This window comes from Saimiri boliviensis, chromosome 11 (genome assembly GCF_048565385.1).
Source record: "Saimiri boliviensis isolate mSaiBol1 chromosome 11, mSaiBol1.pri, whole genome shotgun sequence".
Lineage (NCBI taxonomy): Eukaryota > Metazoa > Chordata > Mammalia > Primates > Cebidae > Saimiri > Saimiri boliviensis.
This window is the reverse complement of record NC_133459.1, coordinates 36,344,030-36,370,397: the sequence shown is the minus strand read 5'-3', so window position 1 is coordinate 36,370,397 and position 26,368 is coordinate 36,344,030. Positions and strand designations below refer to the sequence as shown.

Genomic DNA, 26,368 nt, shown 5'->3' with positions numbered 1-26,368 from the left:
GACTGGCCCCTCTCCGGGCTGGGAGCTCCGGCCGAGCGGAGGCGCGACGGAGAGCACCAGCGCAGGGCGGAGAGCAGGGAGCGGCGGGCCGGAGTAGGGCATTCACTCGGGCGCTGCAGAGAACCAGGGCCGCTCCGAGCCGCCCCGGAGGACCGATGCGCCGGGTGGGGCGCTGGCCCCGAGGGCGTGAGCCGTCCGCAGATTGAGCAACTTGGGAACGGGCGGGCGGAGCGCAGGCGAGCCGGGCGCCCAAGACAGTCCCGCAGCTGGCGGGCGAACTGACCGCGCCCTCGCCCCTCCCCGGCCTGCCCCCCACCCCCCGCGACTGGCAGCACCACGGTGAGTCCCCTCGTAGCTGCCCCGTCCTCCTCCCCAGCGCCCCCTTTCCCGGGAGCTGGGGCGCGGCGGGCCCTCCCGTCGGGGCTGGTTCGGGCTGGGTGCTGGGGGGAGACAGCAAGAGGAAGGGGGAGACAGCACTGATCGCTCTCCGGTAGGTGATCAGGAGAGGGCACCTCCTGCACTCCCTCCTGCAAGTCTACTGCGCCCGTCGGCCCTCCATCCGGCGGGCAGCCCCCTCCCCTCGAACTCTCCTCCATCCCGCAGCCCCGGGTGAGCGTCCTCACTCGCAGTCCTGAATTTGCTAACTCCACCAGCCCCGTTCACACCCCGCCTCCAATCCAGAAGTTCTCGATCCCTGGTCTCATTGACTCGGATTTCCCTAAGTCCCACGGTCTCTGGTGACCCCCACCCCAGTCCGCAGCTTGGGCCTGGGTTCGACGTGGCAGGCGGCATTCGAGATGGCCCCCGGTGCGCAGCCAAGTGACTCGGCTCTCTGGCCCTCGAGGTCCGGCGCTCTGGAACCGATGGTATCGCATAGCTGGGTAGAGGTGGGGGTCTGTTCGCCCGGGGCTCCCAGTAGTGCCAGGACGGACTTGGGGCGAGGGTGCTTGGGAGACAGGAGTTTTCTTGTGAAACTGGCCTCTCGGACGTGGACAGCTCTCTTGGCTCTTGAGGGATAGCCAGAGGGACCTCGGGTCCGCGTCTCCCTCGGCACCTGTTGGGGCCTCTGCGGGATAGTCGGGGAGGGAAGAAGAATGTGCGCGCTTGCGGGGATAACGGAGGGGTGAAGAAGCCTTCCTCCGCTGCGCTTCGTTTTGGAGGCGGGGGCACTGCCCCAGCACCTGGCTTGGCTCCGACCGACAGGCTAATCCAGACAGGTCGGACAGACACTTACTTGGTCCCGCCCCCCACCCGCAATTCTTCTGCCCCCGCCTGCCAGCCTGCTGGGCCGCCAGAACTCTCCAGCCTGTAGTTGGCCCGGGCCCGGGGAGGGCTAATGAGAAATTATCTGGATAGTTTACATTTTGGGGTCTGTATCTGGCCCCTGACGGAGTACCGCTTTATTCTGACAGTGTTGCAGGCAAGAAGGTGAACGTGATTCCAGCCCTCTCCTGGGACTTTCTGACCTGAGAGCCATCCCCAGCTGTGTCCTCTCCCCAGCCCCTGCCCTTCCCTCCTAGATGCCTGTGGCCTCTCGCTTTGGTCTCCCGTCCCAGCTCTGCCTCTGCCCCCAGCCTCTTCCCCACTTTTCAGGTCCACTCCCCAACCGGGCTTGGCCCCACAATTCGCAGCTCCCTGCGGATTGCCCCGCCCACCCCACACCCAGTCCTGGGTGGCAAACCTGAGGGCTGGTCACTAATTAGGTCTGTAAGCCCTGAGACCCTTAATCACTCAGGGCCAGGTCTCTCTCCTTGAAAAATGGAAGTAATTCTACCTTCCTCCTTCCATTGTGAAGAGTAAAGGAAGACTTGGCACATGGCAGGCGGTGGACGGCATCTAACAAGTGTGAATCCCTCACCCCCACAGTGGCAGAGCGCAATGCCCTTTCTTATCCACACCAATACCTGAGGCACTGCCAGCAGTTCCCATTCTATCTGTGTAGAGCAAGCCTCAAAAAATAAACTGCCAGTGCCATATCACCCAAAGCCCAAAGGAAATCAGAGGACTCAGAGAAATAAGGCAGGCTGCTTAAAAGGGAGTCGTCAGCTCCTACCTCCTCTCTCAGCCCTCATCCACGCTGTCTGTGTCTGCAAGTGTGCGTGCCTGTGTGTGCACATGCGGGATCAGGGACTAGCTACAGGAATGAGGCAGGGACCTGTGGCCCTCTGGGACTTGGTGCTGCAGGGTTCCTAGTTCAAGACCTGTCCAGCCTTTCAAATCAGATTTCTTATAAGATCCTGGATTTTCCACTCCTCTTTTGAAAAATCAGAAGATCTGGCAACAATCAGCCAGAGCTGAACAGCATATGCTCCCTTTAGATGGGGCATTTGCCCTCCGGTTTACCCCGTCCACATCCAGCTTCAATCGTATATGTCATTTGTACCCCCTGGCATAGAGGACCTCTTAGCTTCTTTACAGGGTTCGTTCTCTATGTACCTTTTCAAGAAGTGCCTGCAACTCTTCCCATCCCAGGGGTGAGGGAGGCCAATGTCACTCGCTTCAGTGCAATTCACATCTGGATCCTTCTTATGATTGCCCAGCTGAGATTGTGGTTCCCTGGTAATTCAGGTGGGAGTGGGCCGGAAGATCACCCCTGGCAAGGACTGGGTGAGTGTGGCAGGGGTCAAGAAAACGAGGGCCTGGGAGGATTGAGGAGGAACTTAGAGGGAGAGGAGAGGGAGGGAGCTAATGTTTGCTGAGCACTCACCCTGAATTGCCAGACACCATGACAGGTGGGCATAAGGAAGGCAGAGATACATAGGGGACCTTTTGTGCCCCAAAGAACCCCAGGATATTGATCACACAGAGTCCAGAGTCTTGCAGACCCAGGGTTAACACCAAGTTTGTCTAATGCAGTGTTTGTCAACTGTAAGGACTCATGGAACAGATCTGCCAGGGATTCTCAGACCTCAGTTTGAGAAATGCTGCCATTAAAGGCAAATCCTATCACTCTGAGTGATCGCTTTGGTGTCAAGGCAATCAACCATACAGATAAATGCAAATATGGAAATTGTGTAATAGTGCTCAATATTAAGGTTAGTGTCTATATGATTCAGAACATGTTCATATTGCTTTTTGAATGTAGACGCAAAATGAAGCTTTGGTCGTAACAAATACAGCAAATATTACTGAGTCGTCACTATGTACCCAGCACCATTCTAAGCAGTTTTATGTATTAGCTCAGTTAAGTCATAAACAACAATAACCTTCTTGCAGATAAGAAAACAGGCTCAGACCAGCTAAGCAAGGTAACACAGCTAATAAGTAGCAGAGCCAATATTCAAAGCCAGGCAGTCTGGCCCTGAAGTTTACGCCCGTGACTATCTCGCTTTACAGGCCAGCCTCTGAGACTACACACTTGGGCCTGAAGACCCCAGTGTGATAAACTCAACTGGACATCTATAATTTGTAGGTGATAGAAGTGTGTAGTGGGGGCTGGGGAGGATAGAAAGGCTTTGGTAAGTCAGGCAGGGAGTACTGGAGGGGCGTGCGGGGATTGGCAGCTGACGGGCATTTGGGGGTGGCTGGGGGCATCTCTGCTGGCTTCAGCCACAGCACCAGGTGGGATCTATCAGCCTCATGTAAACACTTCTCACAGGCAGCTTAACCACTTGAGTGTGTCTGGCCTTCAAAGCCAGCGGGAGAGGCCAAGGAGGGAGGTATTGAACTCCCTTAGGGGATAATGATTTATCTCCCATGCAGGTGGGCTCGCTGGGGCCTCCCTGAGAGGCGAGGGGGTGGGCTGGCACTGAAGAGCCTAGAGGGTAAAGGGTTAGGACAGGGGGTGGGAGGGGCACCTCCACTCCAGCACCTCAGATTTCTCATTCCTGAGCCCGAACTGTGACTCTTGGTTAGCCTGTGACATAGTCATGCTTGTCCCCATTTGATAGATGTGAAACTGAGGCTCAGCGAGGCTCCATGACTTGTTCAAAGGCATCTAACCAGTGGAGGGGAATGTGACAGCCCCCTGGCATCCACAGAGCCTTTGTGCTACAGACCTGCATGCTCTGTGGTGGTGTGGGTGTGTATGGGGGAGTGTGGGGTGTTCGTGGGCAGGCAGCTGCTGTGAAAGAACACTGGAGCGTCGGAGCATGAGTGTGTGACCCTGTGAGGGGAAGCAGGGTTTTCATTCTCACTCCCAGGTTGGGCTCAGATGTCCAACTTCCCAGACACATCTGATCAGGGGAGGGACCAGCTCCCCTGCCCCCATCACCCCAGCCGGCCAGCGGGTCCAGAGACCTGGCTCTCGCTGGGCTGGGGGATTATCCCCATTCTCTGTGTCTCTGGCCAGGGCGGGCATTGCTGCCTCTTTTATCCTCTCACAAAGGCCAGGCCCGCCGGGCCTGCTGTGTCAGAGTTTCTGTGGCCGGGGGAACCTTACTTCCTTTTCTCCCGCCAAGCCCAGAGGGCCACCACGCAGAGCCTACCAGCTTGCTGGGGGCCACTGCTCTAGCTCCAGGACAGGTGAAAGGCACATGGGTGACTCAGCCCTGGGAAGAGAAGGCTGAGGGGTCACTCATGGAAAGACAGAGAGAGCTCCTCTTCGAGAGACAGGACAGTACTGCAGCATGAGATCTACAGGGTAGACTTAAAGAAGGACTTCCAGTTAGAGCTGGACAATGGCAGGCAGGGGACCAGCTGACTCCCATTACTGAGAAATCATCAGTGACCCACAAGTTTGGTTTGAACGTCCACCATATTCTGGCTACACAGGTTGCCAGCTCCAGTCCCAGTTTATGGAATTCTGCAAGATAGGAAAAGGAGTGGGTTTCTTCTAGAAGGGTGCTAGGTGGGTAACTTGTAATGTCCAAACATTTTGAGTTCCCACAGTCTTCTGGGTAGGGTAGGAGGCATAGATGGGAGGGCCCCGGTACTGTAGAATTAACCCTTCTCTCTCCTCCTCGCACAGGTTGGTTTTTGGAGTAGACCCTGCTGACGTGGCAAAGAGATCTCCCATGTGACACTCCGAGGTGCCTTTGAGGAAGTCTCTCTTTGAGGACCTCCCTTTGAGCTGATGGAGAACTGGGCTCCCCACACCCTCTCTGTCCCCAACTGAGATTATGGTGGATTTGGGCTACGGCCCAGGCCTGGGCCTCCTGCTGCTGACCCAGCCCCGGAGGTGTTAGCAAGAGCCGCGTGCTGTCCACCCTCCCCGAGACCACCCCTCCGACCGGGGGCCTGGAGCTGGCACGTGACTATGCGGCTTGGGCTGTGTGTGGTGGCCCTGGTTCTGAGCTGGACACACCTCACCATCGGCGGCCGGGGGATCAAGGGGAAGAGGCAGAGGCGGAGTGAGTAACGGAGTGGGGTGGGCCACAGCCGGCTTTGGGAGTGGGAGGGGGCCACCTGGGAACTAGGGGTCTTCAGGAGTTTTATTCCATCATGACCCCTGCAGATTTCCACTCTGTCCATTACAGCTTTGTAGATTACTCAGTAGATGATCCTGTTTGTGGATTCTTCATTTGGTGGATTAATTTGCTGAGATTACCCACTCTGTAGATGACTCACTTTGTCTGTTTTCCCCTTTGTAGACTCTGCTTTCTAGATTAACCCCTCTCTTGTGAGGATCCAGTTTGTGGATTACGCCTTTGAGGATTACGCGCTTTGACATAACACCATCTTTGTGTGGTATCCATGGAGATGCTTCCCCAAACCCCCTGCCCTGGGGCTCCTTTTTTTGGCTAACGTGCAGCCCTCAACCCTTTTGGGTTAGGAGCTCTGCACAGCTTAGCACTGGGCAACAGGGCTTCCCCTGCCCAGATCATGGGGCAGGAACCGTGGAGTAGGGAGGGTCGGGAGACTGTCCACTGCTGTGGCTTTTAAACCATGCCCAGTGGGATTCAGGGAGCTACAGTGGTATCGAAGGGGAGACAAGCAGGCAGGGGTCTGGCCTCTCCACCCTTCAACCCAGAGCAGCCTCAGGTTCCCCTGCTTTTGGTAATAAGCGTCCACGTAAGATGTCATCGGAAGAGAAGGTTCTCATCGCTTAAAAACAAAACCAAAATCCTATCGTCGAACAGATGCTAAGAAAGGGGAAGAAACCGGCCTAAGGAGATACAGTTGATGTTGGGACCCAGGTCTCCTAATGCCTGTGGGCCCAGTCTTCTTGAAAGCCGAGTTCGACAGAGGTCAAGGGCAATCTGTCCCCAGCCCCTTGATGGGCACTCCTCAGATTCGGCTTAAGATCTCCAGTGATGGGGTCCCAGTGCTGTGGGGGTGGCCACCATGTGTGAGGGGCCCACACAAAGGAGAGGTGGGGGCTCCAGAGTCCCGAGTCCTCATCTGTCTTTTGACAACCCCCACGGAAAGATACCACGCCCACAGGGAGGAGGTCTTCCTGAAGTCTAGCCCAGCTCCCTCTTGTTTCATGTTTCCCTGCAGACGAAGGCCCCCCAGTAAAGGCTGAAAGGCCATGGGGTTTTGATGGGGCTCCACGGGAGCAGCCAAGGCCAGGACTCAGCCCAGGGAGTGAAGCTCAGAGAATTGGTGAAGCTGAAAATCCCTGGCTTAACAAACAATTAGAGACGGTTAGGTTTAATCAGCAGCAAGGCCTTGATTTTCCTCCCTTCTCATCTGTTGTGGCCAGTATTTTGGACTCCATGGGCCAGAAGCGGTTTAGCGGTTTATAATCAGTCTCCTGTATTTCCGAAACGAGAGAGACAGAGAGAGAATGGGAGGAACCATTCACGCTTCTGTGACATGCTCATGTTCCTATCACTGACCCTCACGCATGCAGAGCCTCACACCCGCCTACACCAGAGGTCATGGGACCTAAGTTCAAGCCTGTTGTATTAAAAAGAAAAGGAAGTGGCCGGGTGCAGTGGCTCATGTCTGTAATCCCAGTACTTTGGGAGGCCGAGGCGGGCGGATCATGAAGTCAGGAGATCGAGACCAGCCTGGCTAAAAACCTGAACCTGAAATCCCGTCTCTACTGAAAATACAAAAAAAAAATTCGCTGGGCATGGTGGCATTCACCTGTAGTTCCAGCTACTCGGGAGGCCGAGGCAGGAGAATTGCTCGAACCCGGGAGGCGGAGATTGCAGTGAGCCAAGATCACGCCAGTGTACTCCAGCTTGGGTGACAGAGCAACACTGTCACAAAAAAAAAAAAAAAGAAAGAAAGAAAAGAAAAGAAAAGGTAGTACTAGACTTGGCATCAGAAAGGGCCTGGTCCTAGCAATGGTGAATCTCCTGCAGCAATTTTGACTTGCTCGCTTTTCATACGGCCACATCTAACAGCTGTGGAAGCATGTGAGCCAGCTTTTATTACCAAGTGATGTGAGTAACAGACATCCTAGATGACAAAAGGCAAGGGTGGGGAGAGGTGTGGGGACAGGCTCAGGAGTGCAGGGAGGAATGAAGGTTGTGTGTTTGGCGATACTTGTTACGTAATAGCCATAGTCATCGCAAGCAGGAAGCTGAAATGTAATGTATAGGAGGATAGTAAGGCTTACATGAGATAATAGGTATATACACATATTATTTTGTTTTGTTTTGTTTTGAGATGGAGTCTCATTCTATCACCCAGGCTGGAGTGCAGTGGCGGGATCTTGGTTCACTGCAACCTCTGCCTCCTGGGTTCAAGTTATTCTCCTGCCTCAGCCTCCCAAGTAGCTGGGATTACAGGCACATGCCACCATGCCCAGCTAATTTTTGTATTTTTAGCAGAGACAAAGTTTTGCCCTGTTGGCCAGGCTGGTCTCCAATGCTCGACCTCAGGTGATCCACCCACCTCAAAAGGTATACGTGTTTAACAACCTTTGTAAAACATCAAGTTCTGAGTAGACTCTGGATGCAAATCACTGTTATCTAAACAATGTGCAGACCATTTTGCATTAGGGATTCTGGGGGAGTAGGGGAGGGAAGAAGGAAGACCAAGACGCCTGTGTGTGCCTGCTCAGCCTCTGGACAAGACAAGCATGGAAGGGCACTGGGTGGACCTGGGGGCAGGGGTGATCATGCTGCGTATGAGCCTCAGGGCTGTTGACTCTGGCTGGCAGCCCTTGGCTGCAGGTTAGGAGGGCCACCAGAAGCCACGCAATCTAAACCTGATCCTGAGCTATTATACACCAGTTTTGAAGCCAGACATGTCTGACCTCGGAGTCTGAGTGATGGTCTGCCTGCATGGAGTGAGAAAAGTTGAGCAAACAAACTCTCTCTCTTTTTTTTTCCTTTTTTTTTTTTTTGAGATGGAATTTTGTTCTTGTTGCCCAGGCTGGAGTGCAATGGCGCGATCTCGGCTCACCGCAACCTCTGCCTCCTGAGTTCAAGCGATTCTCCCGCCTCAGCCTCCCAAGTAGCTGGGATTACAGGCATGTGCCACCATGCCTGGCTAATTTTTGTATTTTTAGTAGAGACGGGGTTTCTCCATGTTGGTCAGGCTGGTCTCGAACTGCTGACCTCAGGTGATCCACCTGCCTCGGCCTCCCTAAATGCTGGGATTACAGGCGTGAGCCACCACACCCGGCAAGAACTTCTCTTTAGCTGTGAGTCATGAAGTCCCCTTGCAAGGCCTTCTTCCCCTCCTCCGTGCACTGAGGCCCTTGCCCCTCCCTGAACTCCTGTTCACTAAGCCCCTTGTCTTCTTGCTCACCCCTGATCTGGGGTCTCTGCACCTTTCTGGGTCCTCATTCCCACTCATCCCTCGCATTTAGTACACTCTTTCCTGAGCCCCTTCTCCTCTCTGATTCTTGGGGCCCCCTCCCTCAGTCCTGACCCCAAGGAAGCCTCCATTTCTTTATTGAGCCCTGACTTCTCCAGAAGCCAGGAGCTCCCTTTGTACCCATCCTCCATCCAGAGCCTCTACCCTCACTGCACTGGCAGCCTTACAGTCCCTCATCCCTCACTGAATCCCCGTTCCTTCCTTGGGTCATTCCGCAAGAGTTCATTGAGATCCTGCAAGCTAGCTCTGATCGCAGAGATGAATCTCCAGGAGCCGGCAAGCGAGTGGGGGAAGACAGCATGTCAATCCAGTTTGGGAGTGCTGCACGGGAGAAAACCTGGGGGCATGGAGAGTCCCCGGGAACTGGGAGGAGGCATAGAGTGTTCCTTTAGGAGGTGAGGTGCGCTAGGAGTAGCTGGGGAAATGTAGAGGGGGTTCTGGGGAGCCCTAGGATTTCCACTGGAGAAGCTGTGCTCGTATCTATTTGATACACTGGGATCTTTTCTGCTGGAGAGAAGTGTTCTGCTGCTAAACAAGCTGCCCAGAGCCCACTGGGATAGAGCAAGGAAGCTGTCTGGGGCTGAGGGGAGGGTTAGGGGAGACGATGCTGCAGGGGAGAGGTCGGGTCATTAAGCTCTTCGAAGAGGCTGAGGAGTTTGGACTTGGCCTGACTCCAGCTACGGGTGGTGAGGAGCCACTGAGGCTTTCACCAGGGAGCCCAGAGCCCAGCTGCGTAGAGGGTGGGGGAGGTGGCTTGAGGCAGGAGGCAAACAGTCCAGGTAAGAAAAAGTGAGGATCTAAACTAAGCTCACAGTTGAGCTAAAGAATCCTAAGTACAGCCAGGCATGGTGGCTCACGCCTGTAATCCCAGCACTTTGGGTGGCTAAGGCAGGCGGATCACCTGAGGTCGGGAGTTTGAGACCAGCCTGCCCAACGTGGTGAAAACCCGTCTCTACTAAAAATACAAAAATTAGCTTGGCCTGGTGTTGTGCACCTGTAATCCCAGTTACTTGGGAAGCTGGTGCAGGAGAATCGCTTGAACCCTGGAGGTGGAGGTTGCAGTGAGCCGGGATCTGAGACTCGGCTGACAGAGAGAGACTCTGTTTCAGAAAAAATCCTGGGTTCTCCCAGTGGGTCATGCCCAGATGCCCAGGGCTTGCTGAACATGCAGGTCCCAGGAAGCCACAGGAATAGATCCACCTCCTGGGACAGTGTGTGGCCTGAGAGGGGCTCTGCCCTACCCACTTCCTTGGTTTCCACACTGAGGCCCTGCTCCCTATCCTCCTACCATCAGCAACTGAACTCAGGGCTCTCTTACCGAATCCAGTTCCTCCAAGACCCGATTCCACCCCAGAACCAAGATCATCACTCTCTGGCTCATGGTGAGTTCTCTTCACCCGCCCCTGTCCGTAACGCATTCCACCCAAGTCCCTCGTCCCTATTCCATCCTGGTCCTGCCACTGTAATGAATATTCATTAAGATCCATCCATACACCACCCCTCATCTTAAGCCTCTGTCTCACTCACATACCCTCAACCCTATACCCTTGTGGAGCCTTATCTTTTACTGAGCTCCCATTCAGAAGTGATGGGCTCTGCCTGCCAAAGTTCTTTCCAGTGAGAGAAAAAGACGTATTAGCAGATAATAACAATATAAGGTGACGTTCACCATGACAAAGTCAAGTACTGGGGGTATGGGAACACAGAAAAACACTCCACTGAGATTTTGCAGGGAGGTGAGATCAGGAGGGCTTCCTGGAGAAGGTGACTTTAGTTTTGAAGCTTGAGGGAGTTGGTCAGGCTCAAGAGGAGGTGGAGAGTGTTCCGGGCAGAAGGACCAACCTGAACAAAGGCACCCAGGTGCAAGACAGTGTGATGTGTCCAGACAAACAAAAATGGTTTGATACTGCTTAGGGGTGGTGCTGAAGGGTGAGGTGGGTGGGATGGGCCCACAAAAGCTTTGTAGTTCAGGCAAGGAGCTGGGTCTTAATTCTGTAAGTGATGGGAGCCATTGATAGATATCAGGAAGGGGTATAAAACCATCAGATTTTTTAGCTTAAGAAAGGTTCCTGAGGATGAAGAAATTGGGAACTGGGTGAAGTGAAGCCCCTGGGGAGGACAGGCTATGGTCCAGGGTCTTCTTCACGGGGTGTGGGGCTGAGCTGCCCCGGAGCAAGGCCTCATGATAGCCACAGCAACTTGGAAGGGCTTTGCACAGGATGGAGGCTTGGAGAGGGGAGATTAAGGGCAGAGCCCTGGACTGCTGGCTCAGTGAAGTGGGCTGGAGAGCAGGGTGCTTGGGAGCTGAGGGGGGTCGGGGTGGGTGGGGAAGGTGGAGCTGGGGGTGCTGAAGAATCCAGGAAGGAGGACCCTCCCCTGCAAGCACCCCTCACCCTCACTGAGTCCACCCAGCCTCCTCAGCCAGGCTTACAGACCTGCAAGGCCGCCCCCCTGCGCAGGCCCCATAACAGACAGCAGCAGAAGGGAGCTTTCTTGCTCTTGTTCCTTCTTTTCTTTTAGAGACAGGGGCTTGATCTCACTATGTTGCCCAGGCTGGCCTCAGACTCTTGTGCTCAAGGTATCCTCCCGCCTCAGCCTCCTGAGTAGTTGGGACTACAGTGTGTGCCACTGTGCCCAGCTAGAGGGGAGCTCTCTAAACTACCAACCTGATGATGCCCTTCCACTGGTTGCTTTCCTCACCAAGAGAATATATATAGCCCTATGTTCCTTTCTTCTTTTGAGGCGGGGTCTTGCTATGTTGCCTGGGCTGGCCTGCAACTCCTGGGCTCATGTGATCATGCCTCAGCCTCCCGAGTAGCTAGAATTACAGGCACATGCGTCTGCACCCAGCTGTATAAAGCCCTATTTTCCATGCCGTGGTCCATCCAGGACATGCAGTGCCTCAGAGCCTTTGCACTGGCTGTTCCTCCTGTGCGGGACACCCTCGTCCTCTAGGCTTCTGGGTCAGAGAGTGCCCTCTGCCTCTCTGCATCCAGATGTGTGACCAGCCCTGCCTCCTTCGTCCTGGGTGGGCTTTTGTGGCTATACCTCCACGTTTCAGCTCTTAACAGTCCTGAGCACCTGTGGGATGTGCAGTAAACATCTGTGGAATGAACGAGCCTTGGCTTTCCCCTTCTAAATCATTATGCATTCCCCCAAATACGTACCATCTTCCTTGGATCCTTCAAGGCCACATTCCCATTGTGGAGCCTCCTCTTCTATCCCCCCCCATCCCCTCACTGCCTCTCCGAGCTGAGAACACCCTGTGCTTCCTGTCTCCTTGATAAACATCCCTTTCCTTGTTGAACTGACCCCTGCCTATCACTGAACCCCCATTCCTCTCGTGAGCCCCCACAGCCTCTCTGACTCCCTTGTCCCTGCAGCCCCTGGTTCCTCCTGCTAACCAAGGCCAGTCTGACCGTCTGAGCCTGTGTCGTGACACTCCCGTGTCCTCGTGTCCTTGGGTCTCCACTCCATCAATGTCCCCTGCCTCTGAGTCTTGTAATCACATTCCCCACCCCCAGCCATGCTCTCCCCTTCTCCATCTGTGATCTCTTATTTTCTGTTTCCCTCCTGGCGTTATCTCCACTCCTTCCCTTCCACTGACTCCGAAGCCCACAGTGGTTTGGCTCTTATCTCCACCTCTCCACCAAAACCGCCCTTCTCAAGGTCACCCAGTCGATGACCACTGAGAGTCAAGTCATAGATTTGCTTCAGAGCTCACTGGTCTTGCTTCCTCCTAGCCCTGGCCCCTGAAGAGCTTTCCCCTTTCCACCTGACTCCTGGCACCTCTGTCTCTCAGACTCCCCCCAGCTCTCCAAAGGTCCTTCTCCATGTCTTTCTCGAACCCCTGTTCCTCTGCCTAGCTATTGAATGCAGGTATTGCCCAAGGCACCATCCAGGCTCTTCTGCTCCCACAGATCTAACTATCAGCTTCTTTTTTGGAGTGAGGATTTTGTGGTGTCACCCAGGCTAGAGTGCAGTGGCTCAGTCATAGCTCACTGCAGCCTTGAAATCCTGGATTCAATCAGTCCTCCAGCCTCAACATCTCAGGATTACAGGCATGAGCCCCCATGCTAGCCAACAGCCACTTCTTAAAAGAAGGGGCTCGGACGGGCGTGGTGGCTCATGCCTGTTATTCCAGCACTTTGGGAGGCTGAGGAAGGTGGATCACGAGGTCAGGAGTTGGAGACCAGCCTGACCAACATAGTGAAATCCTGTCTCTACTAAAAATTCAAAAATTAACCAGGCTTGGTGGCGGGCACCTGTAGTTCCAGCTACTTGGGAGACTAAGGCAGGAGAATCACCTGAATCCTGGAGGCAGAGGTTGCAGTGAGCTGAGATTGTGCCACTGCACTCCAGTCTAGGCAACAGAGCAAGACTCCATCTCAAAAAAAAAAAAAAAAAAAAAATTCCTCTCTCTACTTCCTGACCTTCCTTTCACTGCTCAACCACTGCCTCTTGCTGTCCACCCCAACACCCCACTGACACTGCACTTACCAGGGTTGCCCCCACCTGACTGGGCTCACGTGACATCTCAGAAGCAGTTGGTGTGTTGATGCCTCCCTCTTCCAAGTGTATTCTTCTCTCGGCTCCCATGATGCAATATACTTCTCAGGGTCCCTCTGCCTTTCTGTTGGCTCCTTCTCTGCCTCTTCGTGGACCTAAGACTTCTCCATCCTCCTCTTCAATAGCCAGTTCCTCTTCTCACTCTAGACCCACTCTTCTTGCCATCTCATGGACTGGCATGCCTTTGAGGACTCTTTGATGTTAAGAACTCCACTTCTTTTTAGCCAAGCATAGTGGTATGTGACTGTAGTCCCAGCTACTAGGGAGGCTGAAGCAGGAGGATCCCTTGAGCCCAGGAGTTTGAGGCTGCAGTGAGCTACGATTGTGACACTGCAATTCAGCCTGGGCAACAGTGAGACCTCGTCTCAAAAAAAAAAAAAAAAAAAAAAAAAAAAAAGGAAGAAAAAATAAAAGAAAGAACTCCACGTCTGAATCTCCAGCCAAAATAGTTCTCTTGAGTTCCAGACCCACGTGTTCAATTGCCTAATAGACATCATTCCCTGGATGCTCCGCAGGAACCACAAACTCAACATGTCTAATACTTAGCTACTCGTCATTTTCCCAAAGCCCCTCCACCTCCTGTGGTCCCTCTCCCAGGGAAGGGCTATTACAGGAGCCCAGCATCTCGAGCTCACCTTGTGCTTGCCCCTCGCCCCCTCTTGTTGAATGTGTCACCCCGTCTCATTGACCCTGCTGCCTGACCATCTCACATGTGTCCACTCCCTCCCCTCTCCTTGGCTCAGCCCAGCTCTACTGGCTTGGAGTTCTAGCCTGGGAGTCTTCCTGTCTCCACTCTTGCGCTCGGATGATCCATTCTCCATGGAGTGATCTTTCTAAAATGGAATCCTGACCATGTCTCTTGTTGTAAACTTCCCACTGATTCCTTATGACCTTCGGGATAGGGTGTGAACTCCTCCATCCGGGCTCAAGACCCTTCCTCATCCAGCCCCTGCTTCCCTTTCCAGCTTCCTGCCTATCACTCGCTCCACACCCCCGCCATGCTGACCTGATTCCAGATTGCCTTCCCCGGGTGTGCCACGCTTCGAAAAATGCACAGGGGGAATTGTTGCTGGTGGAATGGGAGGTGGGCAGCGGATCTGAAAGGGCGCCTTTTGCAAACGTGTTGTTCTTTTTTTTTTTTTTTTTTAGCCCATCATTTTCTATTTTTTTTTTAAATTTATTTTATTGCATTTTAGGTTTTGGGGTACATGTGAAGAACATGCAAGATTGTTGCATAGGTACACACGTGGCAGTGTGATTTGCTGCTTTCCTCCCCATCACCTGTATCTGGCATTTCTCCCCATGCTATCTCTCCCCAACTCCCCACCCCCCTGCAAATGTGTTCTTAACATAGGGGATAATGAAGGCGTAAACGTCTATGGCAGCATAGCTTGGGAGGGCTGCAGATGGGACGCCGGGATCATGGCTGTTACTGAAACTAAAGCAAAAACCTAGAGGGCACATTCATTTCAACAGTGAATTAAATAAAAACAGTGAGTCGTAGACAATTTAATATCTTTGAGGTGGAAGGGGTGCCTAAAATCTATGACTCATGAATTTGTAACACAGCCGAATAAAGGCCCAGAGTAGAAAAATAATCCCAAGGGCTCCCTCATAACTCCAATGCTGCATTTGGAGTATTTTTACCCCTACAATAATTATACTAACAAGAACAATCGTGATTTTTATTTTTATTTTATTATTATCATTTTGAGACAGAGTCTCGCTCATCACCTATGCTGGAGTGCAGAAGCAATCTTGGCTCACTGCAAACTCTGTCTCCCAGGTTCAAATGATTCTCATGCCTCAGCCTCCTAGGTAGCTGGGATTATAGGTGTATGCCATCACGCCTGGCTAATTTTTGTATTTTTAGTAGAGACGGGGCATCACCATGTTGGCCAGGCTGGTCTTGAACTCCTAGCCTCAGCCCCCCAAAGTGCTGGGATTACAGGTGTGAGCCACCACAGCCAGTATATTATTTTTTGCAGTAGAGACGGGCTCTCCCTGTTGCCCAGGCTGGTCTTTAAACTCCTGGGGGGCAGCGATCTGCCCACCTCAGCCTCCTAAATTGCTGGGCTTACAGGTATGAGCCACCACACCCAGTCTGTAAATTCCATTTTCTTTTTCTTTTTCTTCTTTTTGAGACAGAGTCTTGCTCTGTTGCCAGGCACCAGGCTGGAGTGTAGTGGCACAATCTCAGCTCACTGCAATCTCCGCCTCCTGGGTTCAAGCAATTCTCCTGCCTCAGCCTCCCAAGTAGCTGGGACTACAGGCATGAGCCACCATGCCCAGCTAATTATTGTATTTTTTTTTTTAGTAAAGACGGGGTTTCACCATGTTGGCCAGGATGGTCTCAATCTCTTGACCTTGTCATCTGCCCAACCTCGGCCTCCCAAAGTGTTGGGATTACAGGTGTGAGCCACCTCGCCCAGCATAAATTCCATTTTCAAAAAATATAGTCTAAACATACTTTCAGTGTCCATGCCGCCTCATATTGTCCCACGCTGGTCTCTCTATACTTTTGTCTCCTCTGCCTGAAACACATACTGACTGAGAAATTTTGTCCAAGTAATTTAGCTTTCCATTCCCTCATCTATAAAATTCTGCATAATAGGCCAAGTGGGATGGCTCATACCTGTAATCTCAGCACTTTGGGAGGCCAAAGCGGGTGGACCATCTGAGGTCAGGAGTTCTAGACCAGCCTGAACAACATGGTGAAACCCCGTCTCTACTAAAAATACAAAAATTTAGCTAGGCATGGTGGTGGGTTCCTGTTATCCCAGCTACTCGGGAGGCTGAGGCAGGAGAATCACGTGAACCCGGGTAGGGGAGGTTGCAGTGAGACAAGTTTGTACCGCTGCACTCCAGCCTGCGTGACAGAGCGAGACTCCGTCTGAAAAAAGAACAGTGGATTATAAATTTCTTTGAAATAACAATAGTACCTACTTCATGGGCTGTTGTAAGGATTAAATGACTTGATACTTGTCAAGCACTGAGAACAGTGCCTGGCACAGAGTCCGTGCTCAACATTTAGTGACACACTGCCGCCATCGTGGTTACTGCTGTGTTGTTGTGATAAGCTGGTGTTTGTTATCACCCTCCTGCCTTCGGTGGCTCTCCTTCTTCACTCCTCCGTGTTCTCCTGTTCTGAAACCAGGAATGATTCCTGGAGCACAGACTCACCCAGCAGTTGTCCAGAGCGGACATCCTCACCTATCCTTTTCGGGGAAGCACACACGACTCATTGTTTTGCCCAGCTTCCCAGACTGGGGATCTGGCTCAGGGTCCTACTGACTCTGAAGCCTGGGCTCTGGGTCCACTACTCTGCGCCATCTCCCACCATCTCTGTTCTGATTTCCCCTAGCTCTCTGTCTTCTGCCTGTATCTGTAGCTCCTCGATGCCTGGCTCTTTTTTTTTTTTTTTTTTTGAGATGGAGTCTTGCTCTATTGCCCAGGCTGGAGGGCAGTGGCGCGATCTCAGCTCACTGCAACCTCCGCTCCCCGAGTTCAAGTGATTCTCCAGCCTCAGCCCCCTGAGTAGCTAAAATTACAGGCACCCGCCACCACACCCAGCTAATTTTGTGTGTTTTTAGTAGAGATAGGATTTTGCCCTGTTGGCCAGGCTGGTCTCGAACTCCTGACCTCAGGTGATCATCCACCTCAGCCTCCCAAAGTGCTGGGATTCTAGGTGTGAGCCACCATGACCAGCCGCTGTTCGGCTCTTGTTGCCCTCCTTGATCAAGTCAAGGTTCCTTAGCATGATATAAAGACCGGATATCTGACCTTTCACCAGTCCCATCTCCACCCCAAGTAACTACTTTTCCTTCCTCTCCTTCCCCCTCACCTTGCTTCTCTTCCTGGCTTCTTTTTATGTGTGGCCCCACAGCTCACCCACACCCCAGGCCAAACATCCGGGAACCACCCCAGGCTCCTCCCCATGCCTCTTTCCTCTCTGCCTGTTAGCCGCCATGGCCTGCCTACTGGTTGCATTTCCTAAGCGTCTCTCAAACCTGTCTTTATCCCCTCTATCCCTGTGGAACATAATTTTAAGACTTTCTCACCTGGACGATCTAGTCAGCTTCCTCCCAGACAGTCCTTCCATCTCTGGTCTCCACCCTGGCTACTATAGAAAATTTCCCAACATGTAAATTGGACCAGGTCTTAACCCTGCTTAAAATGTTCTAATGGCTCCTTGATGTCTAAACAGTCTGTGAAGGTCCCAAAACAAGTGTTCTGTGGCCAAAATGCTTGGGAAATGCAGCTCACTCTGCCCCGGCTTAGAGAGTCAGTGTGCACAGGGGAGTAATACAGCTTGAAAGAGGGCCTGCAGTAAAGAAATCTGTTTAGATTTGCTTGACCCACGGGCTCCTGGACTTACCTGATATGGCAGTCTTTCCCCCACATCCTCCTAGTCACATTTGGGGGAATCAACTTGTAAGGAGTACTTTTTGGGAAACGTCATCTGGCAGGATCAAGTTCAAGTTCCTTAGCATGATATAAAGATAGAAAAGCTTACCTTTCACTGCTCCCCTCCCATTCCCACCTCCACCCCAAGTTATCTGCAATTCCGCCTTTCGCTAGTTTTACACCTCTGTGGTCCTGCTCCCTGAGCGCCCTTAGTTCTATTTTCTGAAGGATAAATCTGTACAAATTCTTAAGACTTGGCCCCAGTGACACCTCCTTTGTGGCTTGTTTTCCTCCTTCTTTTTGGGTCCACTATTGCTTGGCCCTGGGGCTCTCAGCATTCACCTGTTTGGGATCTGTCTGCTCCACTGAAAGATCAGTTCCTCTACAGCGTGGCTTATATGCCTCTGTCCGGGGGGTCACACTGCGCAAGGTCCATGGAAGGGGCTCCATGAGGATGAAACAAGTGAGTGAGATCAAAGATCTTGAGACTCGGTGCTGGAATGGAAGACCTTGAAGCCTCAAAGGATGGTTCTTTTCTTCTTTTTTTATTTTCTTTCTTTCTTTCTTTCTTTCTTTCTTTCTTTCTTTCTTTCTTTCTTTCTTTCTTTCTTTCTTTCTCTTTCTTTCTTTCTTCTTTCTTTCTTTCTTTCTTTCTTTCTTTCTTTCTTCTTTCTTTCTTTCTTTCCTTCCTTCCTTCTTGCTTTCTTGCTTTCTTTCTCTCCTTCTTTCTTTCTTGAGATGGATTCTTGCTCTGTCACCCAGGTTGGAGTGGAGTGCAGTGGCACAATCTCAGCTCACTGCAACCTCCGCCTCCTGGGTTCCAAACGATTCTCCTGCCTCAGCCTCCCAAGTAGCTGTTATTACAGGCACGTGCTACCTCACCTGGCAAATTTTTGTGTTTTTAGTAGAGGTGGAGTTTCTCCATGTTGACCAGGCCAGTCTCAAACTCCTGGTTTCAAGCAATCTGCCTGCCTCAGCCTCCCAGAATGCTGGGATTACAGGCATGAGTCACTGTGCCCGGCTTCAAAGGATGGTTTTGAGCCAGGGTTTCTCAACGTCCATGCCATTAACATTTTGGACCAGATTTCTTTGCTGTGCCCGATGCATTGTAGAGTGATTAGCTGCATCTCTGATCTCTGCCCACTTGATGCCAGTAACAACCCCTCTCCCCAGGTGTGATCATCAAAAAGATTTCTAGGCATTGCCAAATGTCCCCTGGGGAGCAAAATCATCAGTGGTTAGGACCCGTTTCTAGGCATAGATTATTCCAGTTGTTTTTGAAAAGGGAAGGCGGCCCTTTTCTGTTTTACTCTTTATCCCTCTTGCCCTTAAAACTTTCTCAGAGATTTATCTTTATTTTTATTTCTTGCGACAGAGTCTCGCTCTGTGGCCCAGGCTGGAGTACGGTGCCACAATCTTGCCTCCCAAGCGATTCTCCTGCTTCAGCCTCCTGAGTAGCTGGGATTACAGGTGCCTGCCACCACGCCCGGCTAATTTTAGTATTTTTGGTAGGGACAGGGTTTCACCATCTCGGTGAGGATAGTCTAGATCTTCTGACCTCGTGATCTACCTGCCTCTGCCTCACGAAGTGCTGGGATTACAGGCATGAGCCACTGCGCCCAGCTCTCAGAGATTTTTAAAACCCTCCTTCCATACCTAAGGCTGAATGTTTTGTGCTCTGGGGAGAATGGATAAGTTCCAGGAAGGGTTCAGCTTGGGTTGATTCTCTGGGGATGGTGGAGCCAGCCTAGAGGATGAATTCGTGCTGTGCCTGGAGCTAGGGAGGCACGCGGGACCGCATCGGTGCTAGCTCTCTGGAGAAAAGCTACTGGGGGGAGTATAAAGCAGCCTTGCAGAGAGCTGCCAGCCTGGCCTGTGGTTTCCACATATAAAGCAGCCTTGCAGAGAGCTGCCAGCCTGGCCTGTGGTTTCTGAGAAGCACATTCCTTCTATGGAAGGAAACGCTGATCTATTCATTTCCCATCCTTGTGGGAATCTGGATAGGCGAGGTTCCCTCCCACAGCCGCCTCCTCATGCCTGCTCCACCTTTGCAGTCAGTGCCGAGGGGAGCCAGGCCTGTGCCAAAGGCTGTGAGCTCTGCTCTGAAGTCAACGGCTGCCTCAAGTGCTCGCCCAAGCTGTTCATCCTGCTGGAGAGGAACGACATCCGCCAGGTGGGCGTCTGCTTGCCGTCCTGCCCACCTGGATACTTCGACGCCCGCAACCCCGACATGAACAAGTGCATCAGTGAGTGTGGGCAGGGCTCTCGGGGGTGGAGGCTCTAGAAGCTCTGGACTGGGGGAAGGTGCTTTGAACTATTGGTGACAGGCCACAGGAGCAGAGGGGGCTCTGAGGAGAGGAGATGAGACTCCAATTCAAGTATCCAGCATCACACTTCCAACTCGGTGTGTAAATAGCAGGACCCCGTCTCCCGACTCTGCACCTGCCCCTACCTCTATTCCCACAGGTCGCACTCCATGACCCAACCTGTCACTCAAGCCATAGCCCTGGGTGCCAACCTCTCCCACCCCATCCATCAAATCACCAGAGCCTGCCTGTCATCGCCTTTCGGTCCTCACTGCCACTGTCCTCCCCGGGCTCCCTGGCCCCCAGCACCTTGCTCCTGGACCATTGCAATAGCCTGTTCATCCATCCCCCAGCCTTCCTCTGCTTCCCTGAAACCCACCTTCTGCACTGCAGCCAGAACGAGGCTTCTGAGACACACAAAATACCTCATCACATTCTGAGACACACACCCTGCCCCATCACATTCTGAGACACACACCCTGTCCCATCGCATTCTGAGACACACACCCTGTCCCAGCATATGCTGAGAAACACACCCTGTCCCATCACATTCTGAGACACACACTCTGTCCCATCACATTCTGAGACACACGCCCTATCCCATCACACTCCTGAGACACACACCGTCCCATCACATTCTGAGACACATACCCTGTCCCATCACATTCTGAGACACACACCCTGTCCCATCACACTTCTGAGACACACACCCTGTCCCATCACACTCCTGAGACACACACCCTGTCCCATCACATTCTGAGACACACACCCTATCCCATCACACTCCTGAGAAATACACCCTGTCCCATCACATTCTGAGACACACACCCTGTCCCATCACATTCTGAGACACACACCCTGTCCCATCACATTCTGAGACACACACCCTACCCCATCACACTCCTGAGACACACACCCTGTCCCATCACATTCTGAGACACACACCCTGTCCCATCACATTCTGAGACACACACCCTGTCCCATCACATTCTGAGACACACACCCTGTCCCATCACATTCTGAGACACATACCTTACCCCATCACACTTCTGTTTAAAAACCTCCATCAGCTCCACATGGGCTGCAGGGGATCCAAGCCTAGACAGCCTGCTCGTCCACTCTCTCCTCTCCCTGGCCTGCTGGCTCCCTGTTTCCACACCAGCTGCAGTTCCACGTGCTCCAAGGCACATGCCATCCTATCTCCACCCCTTCTATGGAGCTGCACCTGCAATGTGCTGGGGACACGTGTGGGCACACTCGGGGGAGCAGTGCCAATGCCCCCACCACCTGTTCATGCCTTCCCGTTTAGAATGCATTTGCAGGTCTCATATCAGTTGAGCCTCACAACAACATTGGGAGGGAGACAGGACCCAAGGGATGGTGCCCTTTCCAGGGCTGACAGCATTGAGACCTGGAGCATAAATGACTGGCCCAAGACTAGACTGGATTCTGAGCTCAACTCTGCCGCTTCTTCACTGTGTGACCTTGAGTATGTCTCAAGCTCTCAATGCCTCATCTTTAAGAGTTTTTACCCCCTAGGGTTGTTGCGAGACACACCTGTAAAGCCTTAGTGTCTGGCACTCAATGAATGGTCGCTGCTATTGTTCTTATTTTTGTTCTTAATTGACTGGCAACCAAACCCAGGAATCAGAGCACTAGGGAGGGAAGGAAAGAGGGAAAGGGAGAGGCGAGGCTGAGACAAGCATGGAGGACATGGGAGTTTCTGAGGACGGAGGTGGGACCCTGGAAGCCGTCCTCTTGGTCCTCGGGTGCTTAGGGTCGGGAGCTCTTGGCTACACCAGCTTCTAGAAAACTGGCAGCATGGGCTTCAGGTGCCAGAATCTGGGAGGAAGTCAGCCCTGCCTGCACTCTGGGAAGGAGAGATTGTGAAAGACCCTGCCTGCTTCCAGCCAAGCCCTGCGGGACCCACCCTGCCCCCATTCCCCCAGAGGAGGGAACTGGCAGCAGGGAATCAGGGAGGGACCCAGGAGTCCTACCAAGGTGGTTCCTGGAACTCAGCCTTGCAGAGGGAGAGGAATTTGCCCTGGGATGGCTTCCCCCTCCTCCTGCCCCAGGCAGGAGGAGAACCACAGTTTGGGACATTGTAATGCCCGGCAATGAGGGAAGGGGAGATCACGAAGCCACTCTCTGGGGGTCATTCTGTCCCTCAGTTCAACTCTGTTTAGGGTGGCCCTCTGGATGCTGTGAGATGCTAAAACACTCCTGTCCCACCCCACCAAGCCCAGAGAGTCCCACCCTCCTCCTCTGAAACTGCTCTCTGGAGCATCACCTTGGGTTCCAGGGATGGAGCCTGGGTTCTAGTTTGAGCTGGCTGATGGTAGTGGGAGTCCCAGCTAGCTCTCGGGAGCAGCCACTCCAGCTTCTTCTTCCCTGTCCAGCCTGCTGCTGCCCTTCCTTTCCCTGTCCTCCCCAGAGTCCTCTGCAGTAACTGCAGCTCTAGGCCAGGGTCCTGCCCTCCATGTCGTTGGGTGTGGACGGAAGGGAGGGGGTTGGGGCTGGGGACGAGGGGAAACGTTCCCTCCAGGCTGGGCCAGAGGCCCCCAATCTGTCCTCTCCTCAGAATGCAAGATTGAGCACTGCGAGGCCTGCTTCAGCCACAACTTCTGCACCAAGTGCAAGGAGGGCTTGTATCTGCACAAGGGCCGCTGCTATCCAGCCTGTCCTGCGGGCTCCTCAGCTGCCAATGGCACCACGGAGTGCAGTAGTCCTGGTAAGCCACGGCAGGTACTGTGGGCAGAGGGTCCAGGACCCCAGGAGGCGAAGCCAGGTAGGCATCTGGCCAGAGAGTGGTGGGCTGGGGCAATTTGCAGGGACAGCTCATCCTACACTCCTTTCTGGGTCTCCAAGGACTTTTCTGCCCTCTGGACTAAAGATGCCTGTAGGTCCAGACAGAAGGCAAGCGGGAGGCGCTCCGCTGGGGTGTTCTGGGCCAGGGATGGAGACCTGATCCCCACCTCCTTGTTCTTCTCTCTCTTCTCTTCTCTTCCTGCTAGCGCAATGTGAAATGAGCGAGTGGTCCCCCTGGGGGCCCTGCTCCAAGAAGAAGAAGCTCTGTGGTTTCCGGAGGGGCTCCGAGGAGCGGACACGCAGAGTGCTCCAGGCCCCTGGGGGGGACCATTCTGCCTGCTCTGACACCAAGGAGACCCGGAGGTGCACAGTGAGGAGGGTGCCGTGTCCTGAGGGTGAGCTGCAGCCTCCGCCTCCCTGGGGTCAGAGCTCAGGCACCGGCCACAGCAGGTCCCACCACTTCTGCTTGCTGCCCACTGCTCAGGAGAAGGCTTCAGGGCAAGGCCAGATGGGGCACCCGCAACTTACGATCTCATGCTGTCCAATCCAGATGTCAAGTCCTGAAAGAGAACAGGGCCCCAGGACTCTGTATGGTAGAAGCTGGAAGCTTCTGTGGGCAATATCCTTCCAGTTTCCCCATTTCTTCTGAGCTAGTGGATGTTCATACTAGAAGGCCCCTCGGAGGCCGGATTTGTGGGTGGAAAGGGGGCACTAAGACCCAGAGAGGTGTAGTGATTCCACCGAAGCCACACAGCCTGCAGTTGGCAAGGAGGTGGCCGCTGCTCTTGCCTGGCCCCAGAGGTGGCTGGTGGCGGGTAGGGGATGGGGGCAGTCCTGCCTGTTCTAAGGGTGCACTGAACACCTAGGAAGTGCTCTTGATCCACTGGGATCCAAGGTCTGAGGAACCCATGAGGAAGAGGATGATGTCTTATGTGCCTTGAGGGTTGGGGGGTGAAAGGGCTCTTGGGATACCTTCCAGCGCCCATGCCGCAGGGTCCTCTGAAGTGGCTGCTGCCAGAGGAGGTCACGATGACCCAGCTACCTAACGGCAGTCTCCAGCCTCCTCCCTGCCTCCCCTTCCTGGCTTCCTCACACTCCCCTCCTAGGGCCTGTGGCCATGCCCAGGGCCTCCTCGCACATCCTTTGTTGATTCTTCCTGCTGTTTGCTTGTTGCAGGGCAGAAGAGGAGGAAGGGAGGCCAGGGCCGGCGGGAGAATGCCAACAGGAACCTGGCCAGGAAGGAGAGCAAGGAGGCGGGCACTGGCTCTCGAAGACGCAAGGGGCAGCAACAGCAGCAGCAGCAAGGGACGGTGGGGCCACTCACATCTGCAGGGCCCACCTAGGGACACTGTCCAGCCTCCAGGCCCATGCAGAAAAAGTTCAGTGCTGCTCTGTGTGATTAAAGCTTTCCCGAACTGGAATGTCGGGGGCAAAGCATACACACACACTCCATCCATCCATTCACACATAGACACGATACATATACACTCAAACCCCTGTCCACATAGACAACCATACATACACGCACACATGTGTGTGCATGTACACACAGACAGACAGACAGACAGACAGACACACACACACACACACACACACACACACACCTGAGGCCACCAGAAGACACTTCCATCCCTCCGGCCCAGCAGTACACACTTGGTTTCCAGTGCTCCCAGTGGACATGTCAGAGACAATGCTTCCCACATCTGAGACCAAACTGCAGAGGGGAGCCTTCTGGAGAAGCTACTGGGATCGGGCCAGTCGGTGTGGTAGACGGGAGCCAAGCTTGAGGACTGCTGGTGACCCGGGGAGAAGCCTTCTTCCCACCCCAGTCGGCACTCCCAGCTGTGTGACTTATCGTTGGAGAGTACTGTTACCCTTCCATGATACGTATCAGGACTAACCTGACTCTGAAAACTGCTTAAAGGTTCATTTCAAATTAAAACCAAAAAATCAACAACAGCAGTAACCACAGGCACCACATTCCTTTGCAGGTGTGAAGATTGGCAAGGTATGCGTGGGAGCAAGAAGGGACAGGGCATTTCAGGAGACCGCAAATAGCCTGCTGAGTAGAGGGTCATGCAGAGAAGGAATAAAATATCGGGGATACTCTGAGGGTGGTAAACAGGCTCTCTATATCCTTGTTACTCAGAGTGTGGCCCGGAGCAGCAATGTTGTCACGGGGCAGCTTGTTAGGAATGAGAATCTCAGGTCTCATTTCAGACCTGGTGAGCCAGAGTCTGAACTGTAACAACATTCTTGATGATTGGTGTGTTATCCAAATGTGAGAAGTGCTGCTGTAATTCCCCTTAAAGGATGGGACAAAGGACCCCGACCATCTTGCAGCAGGAGGGATTCTGGTCAGCTATAAAGGAGGACTTTCCATCTGGAAGAGGCAGAATCTGTATTCTGAAGGGCTAGTGGCACTGCTGTGGGAAAAGGGTGCATAGGCTCCCAGTGATGGTTGGGGCAGTCCTGCTCAAAGGGAGGGCAGTGGATGGAATGACTCCTTGTGGCATTCTGAAGTGTGTACCAGGCTCCGGACTAGGCGCTAGGTTTCCAGGGAGGAGCCAAACACAGGCCTTGCTCTTGCGGAGCTTGGGAGTTGGTGGGGAAAATCGTAGGCACGCGCCAAGGAATTGTACAAACGCATATATAACTACAAAAGGATGCAGCCAAGGGCAGGCGGCCACTGGCATCTATGTACAGCTAGGAAACGGCATACAACAGAATAAAAATAAGATACCTCCTCTCAGGGAGGCTTCTCAGAGGACATGATATTTGAGCCAAACTCTGAAGGACGGGTAGAAGGATTTAAAACAAAGACAGGTGCTGTCTATTGGAAATATGTGAGCCACATATGTTGTTCAGACTTTTTGTCTAGGCAGGGTGGCTCATGTCTGTAATCCTAACACTTTGGGAGGCAAAGACGGGAGGATGACTTGAGCCCAGGAGTTTGAGACCAGCCTGGGCTGCATAGTGAGGCCCCCATCTCTAAAACAAATCCCCCCTAAATTTTTTCTAGTAGCCACAGTATAAAAACAAAAAAGAAAAAGATGAGATTAATTTTAATTACATCTGTTACTTAACTATATATATACAAAGTGTTATTTTTATTTTATTTTATTTTATTTTTTTGAGATGGAGTTTCGCTCTTGTTGCCCAGGCTGGAGCGCAGTGGTGTGATCTCGGCTCACCGCAACCTCCACCTCCCAGGTTCAAGCGATTCTCCTGTCTCAGCCTCCTGAGTAGCTGGGATTGCAGGTATGTGCCACCATGCCCGGCTAATTTAGTATTTTTAGTAGAGACAGGGTTTCTCCATGTTGGTCAGGCTGCTCTTGGACTCCCAACTGCAGATGATCTGTTCGCCTCAGCCTCCCAAAGTTCTGGAATTACAGGCGTGGGCCACTGCGCCCGACCCCCCTACTTTTTTTTTTTTTTTTTCTCATAGAGACGAGGTCTCACTATATTGCCCAGGCTGGTCTTGAACTCCTGGCCTCAAGCAATCCTCTCACCTTGGCTTCCCAAAGTGCTGGGATTATAGGCATAAGCTACTGTACCTGACCCAAGCTATTATTTTTTTAACATGCAATCAAGGTAAAAAATTATTAGTGAGATCT

The 26,368-nt window shown here is 53.0% G+C and overlaps 1 protein-coding gene across 1 annotated transcript; it reads left to right on the top strand.

The window, feature by feature from the left end:
- RSPO1 (R-spondin 1) lies at positions 1 to 25,791 on the top strand. The gene is made up of 6 exons (XM_010347579.3): positions 1 to 339; positions 4,910 to 5,291; positions 19,692 to 19,883; positions 22,525 to 22,674; positions 22,958 to 23,146; positions 23,928 to 25,791. Exons 2-6 carry the CDS (start codon positions 5,198 to 5,200, stop codon positions 24,092 to 24,094), a joined length of 792 nt encoding a protein of 263 aa, XP_010345881.1. The 5' UTR covers positions 1 to 339; positions 4,910 to 5,197; the 3' UTR covers positions 24,095 to 25,791.
- Positions 25,792 to 26,368: the final 577 nt, after the last annotated feature.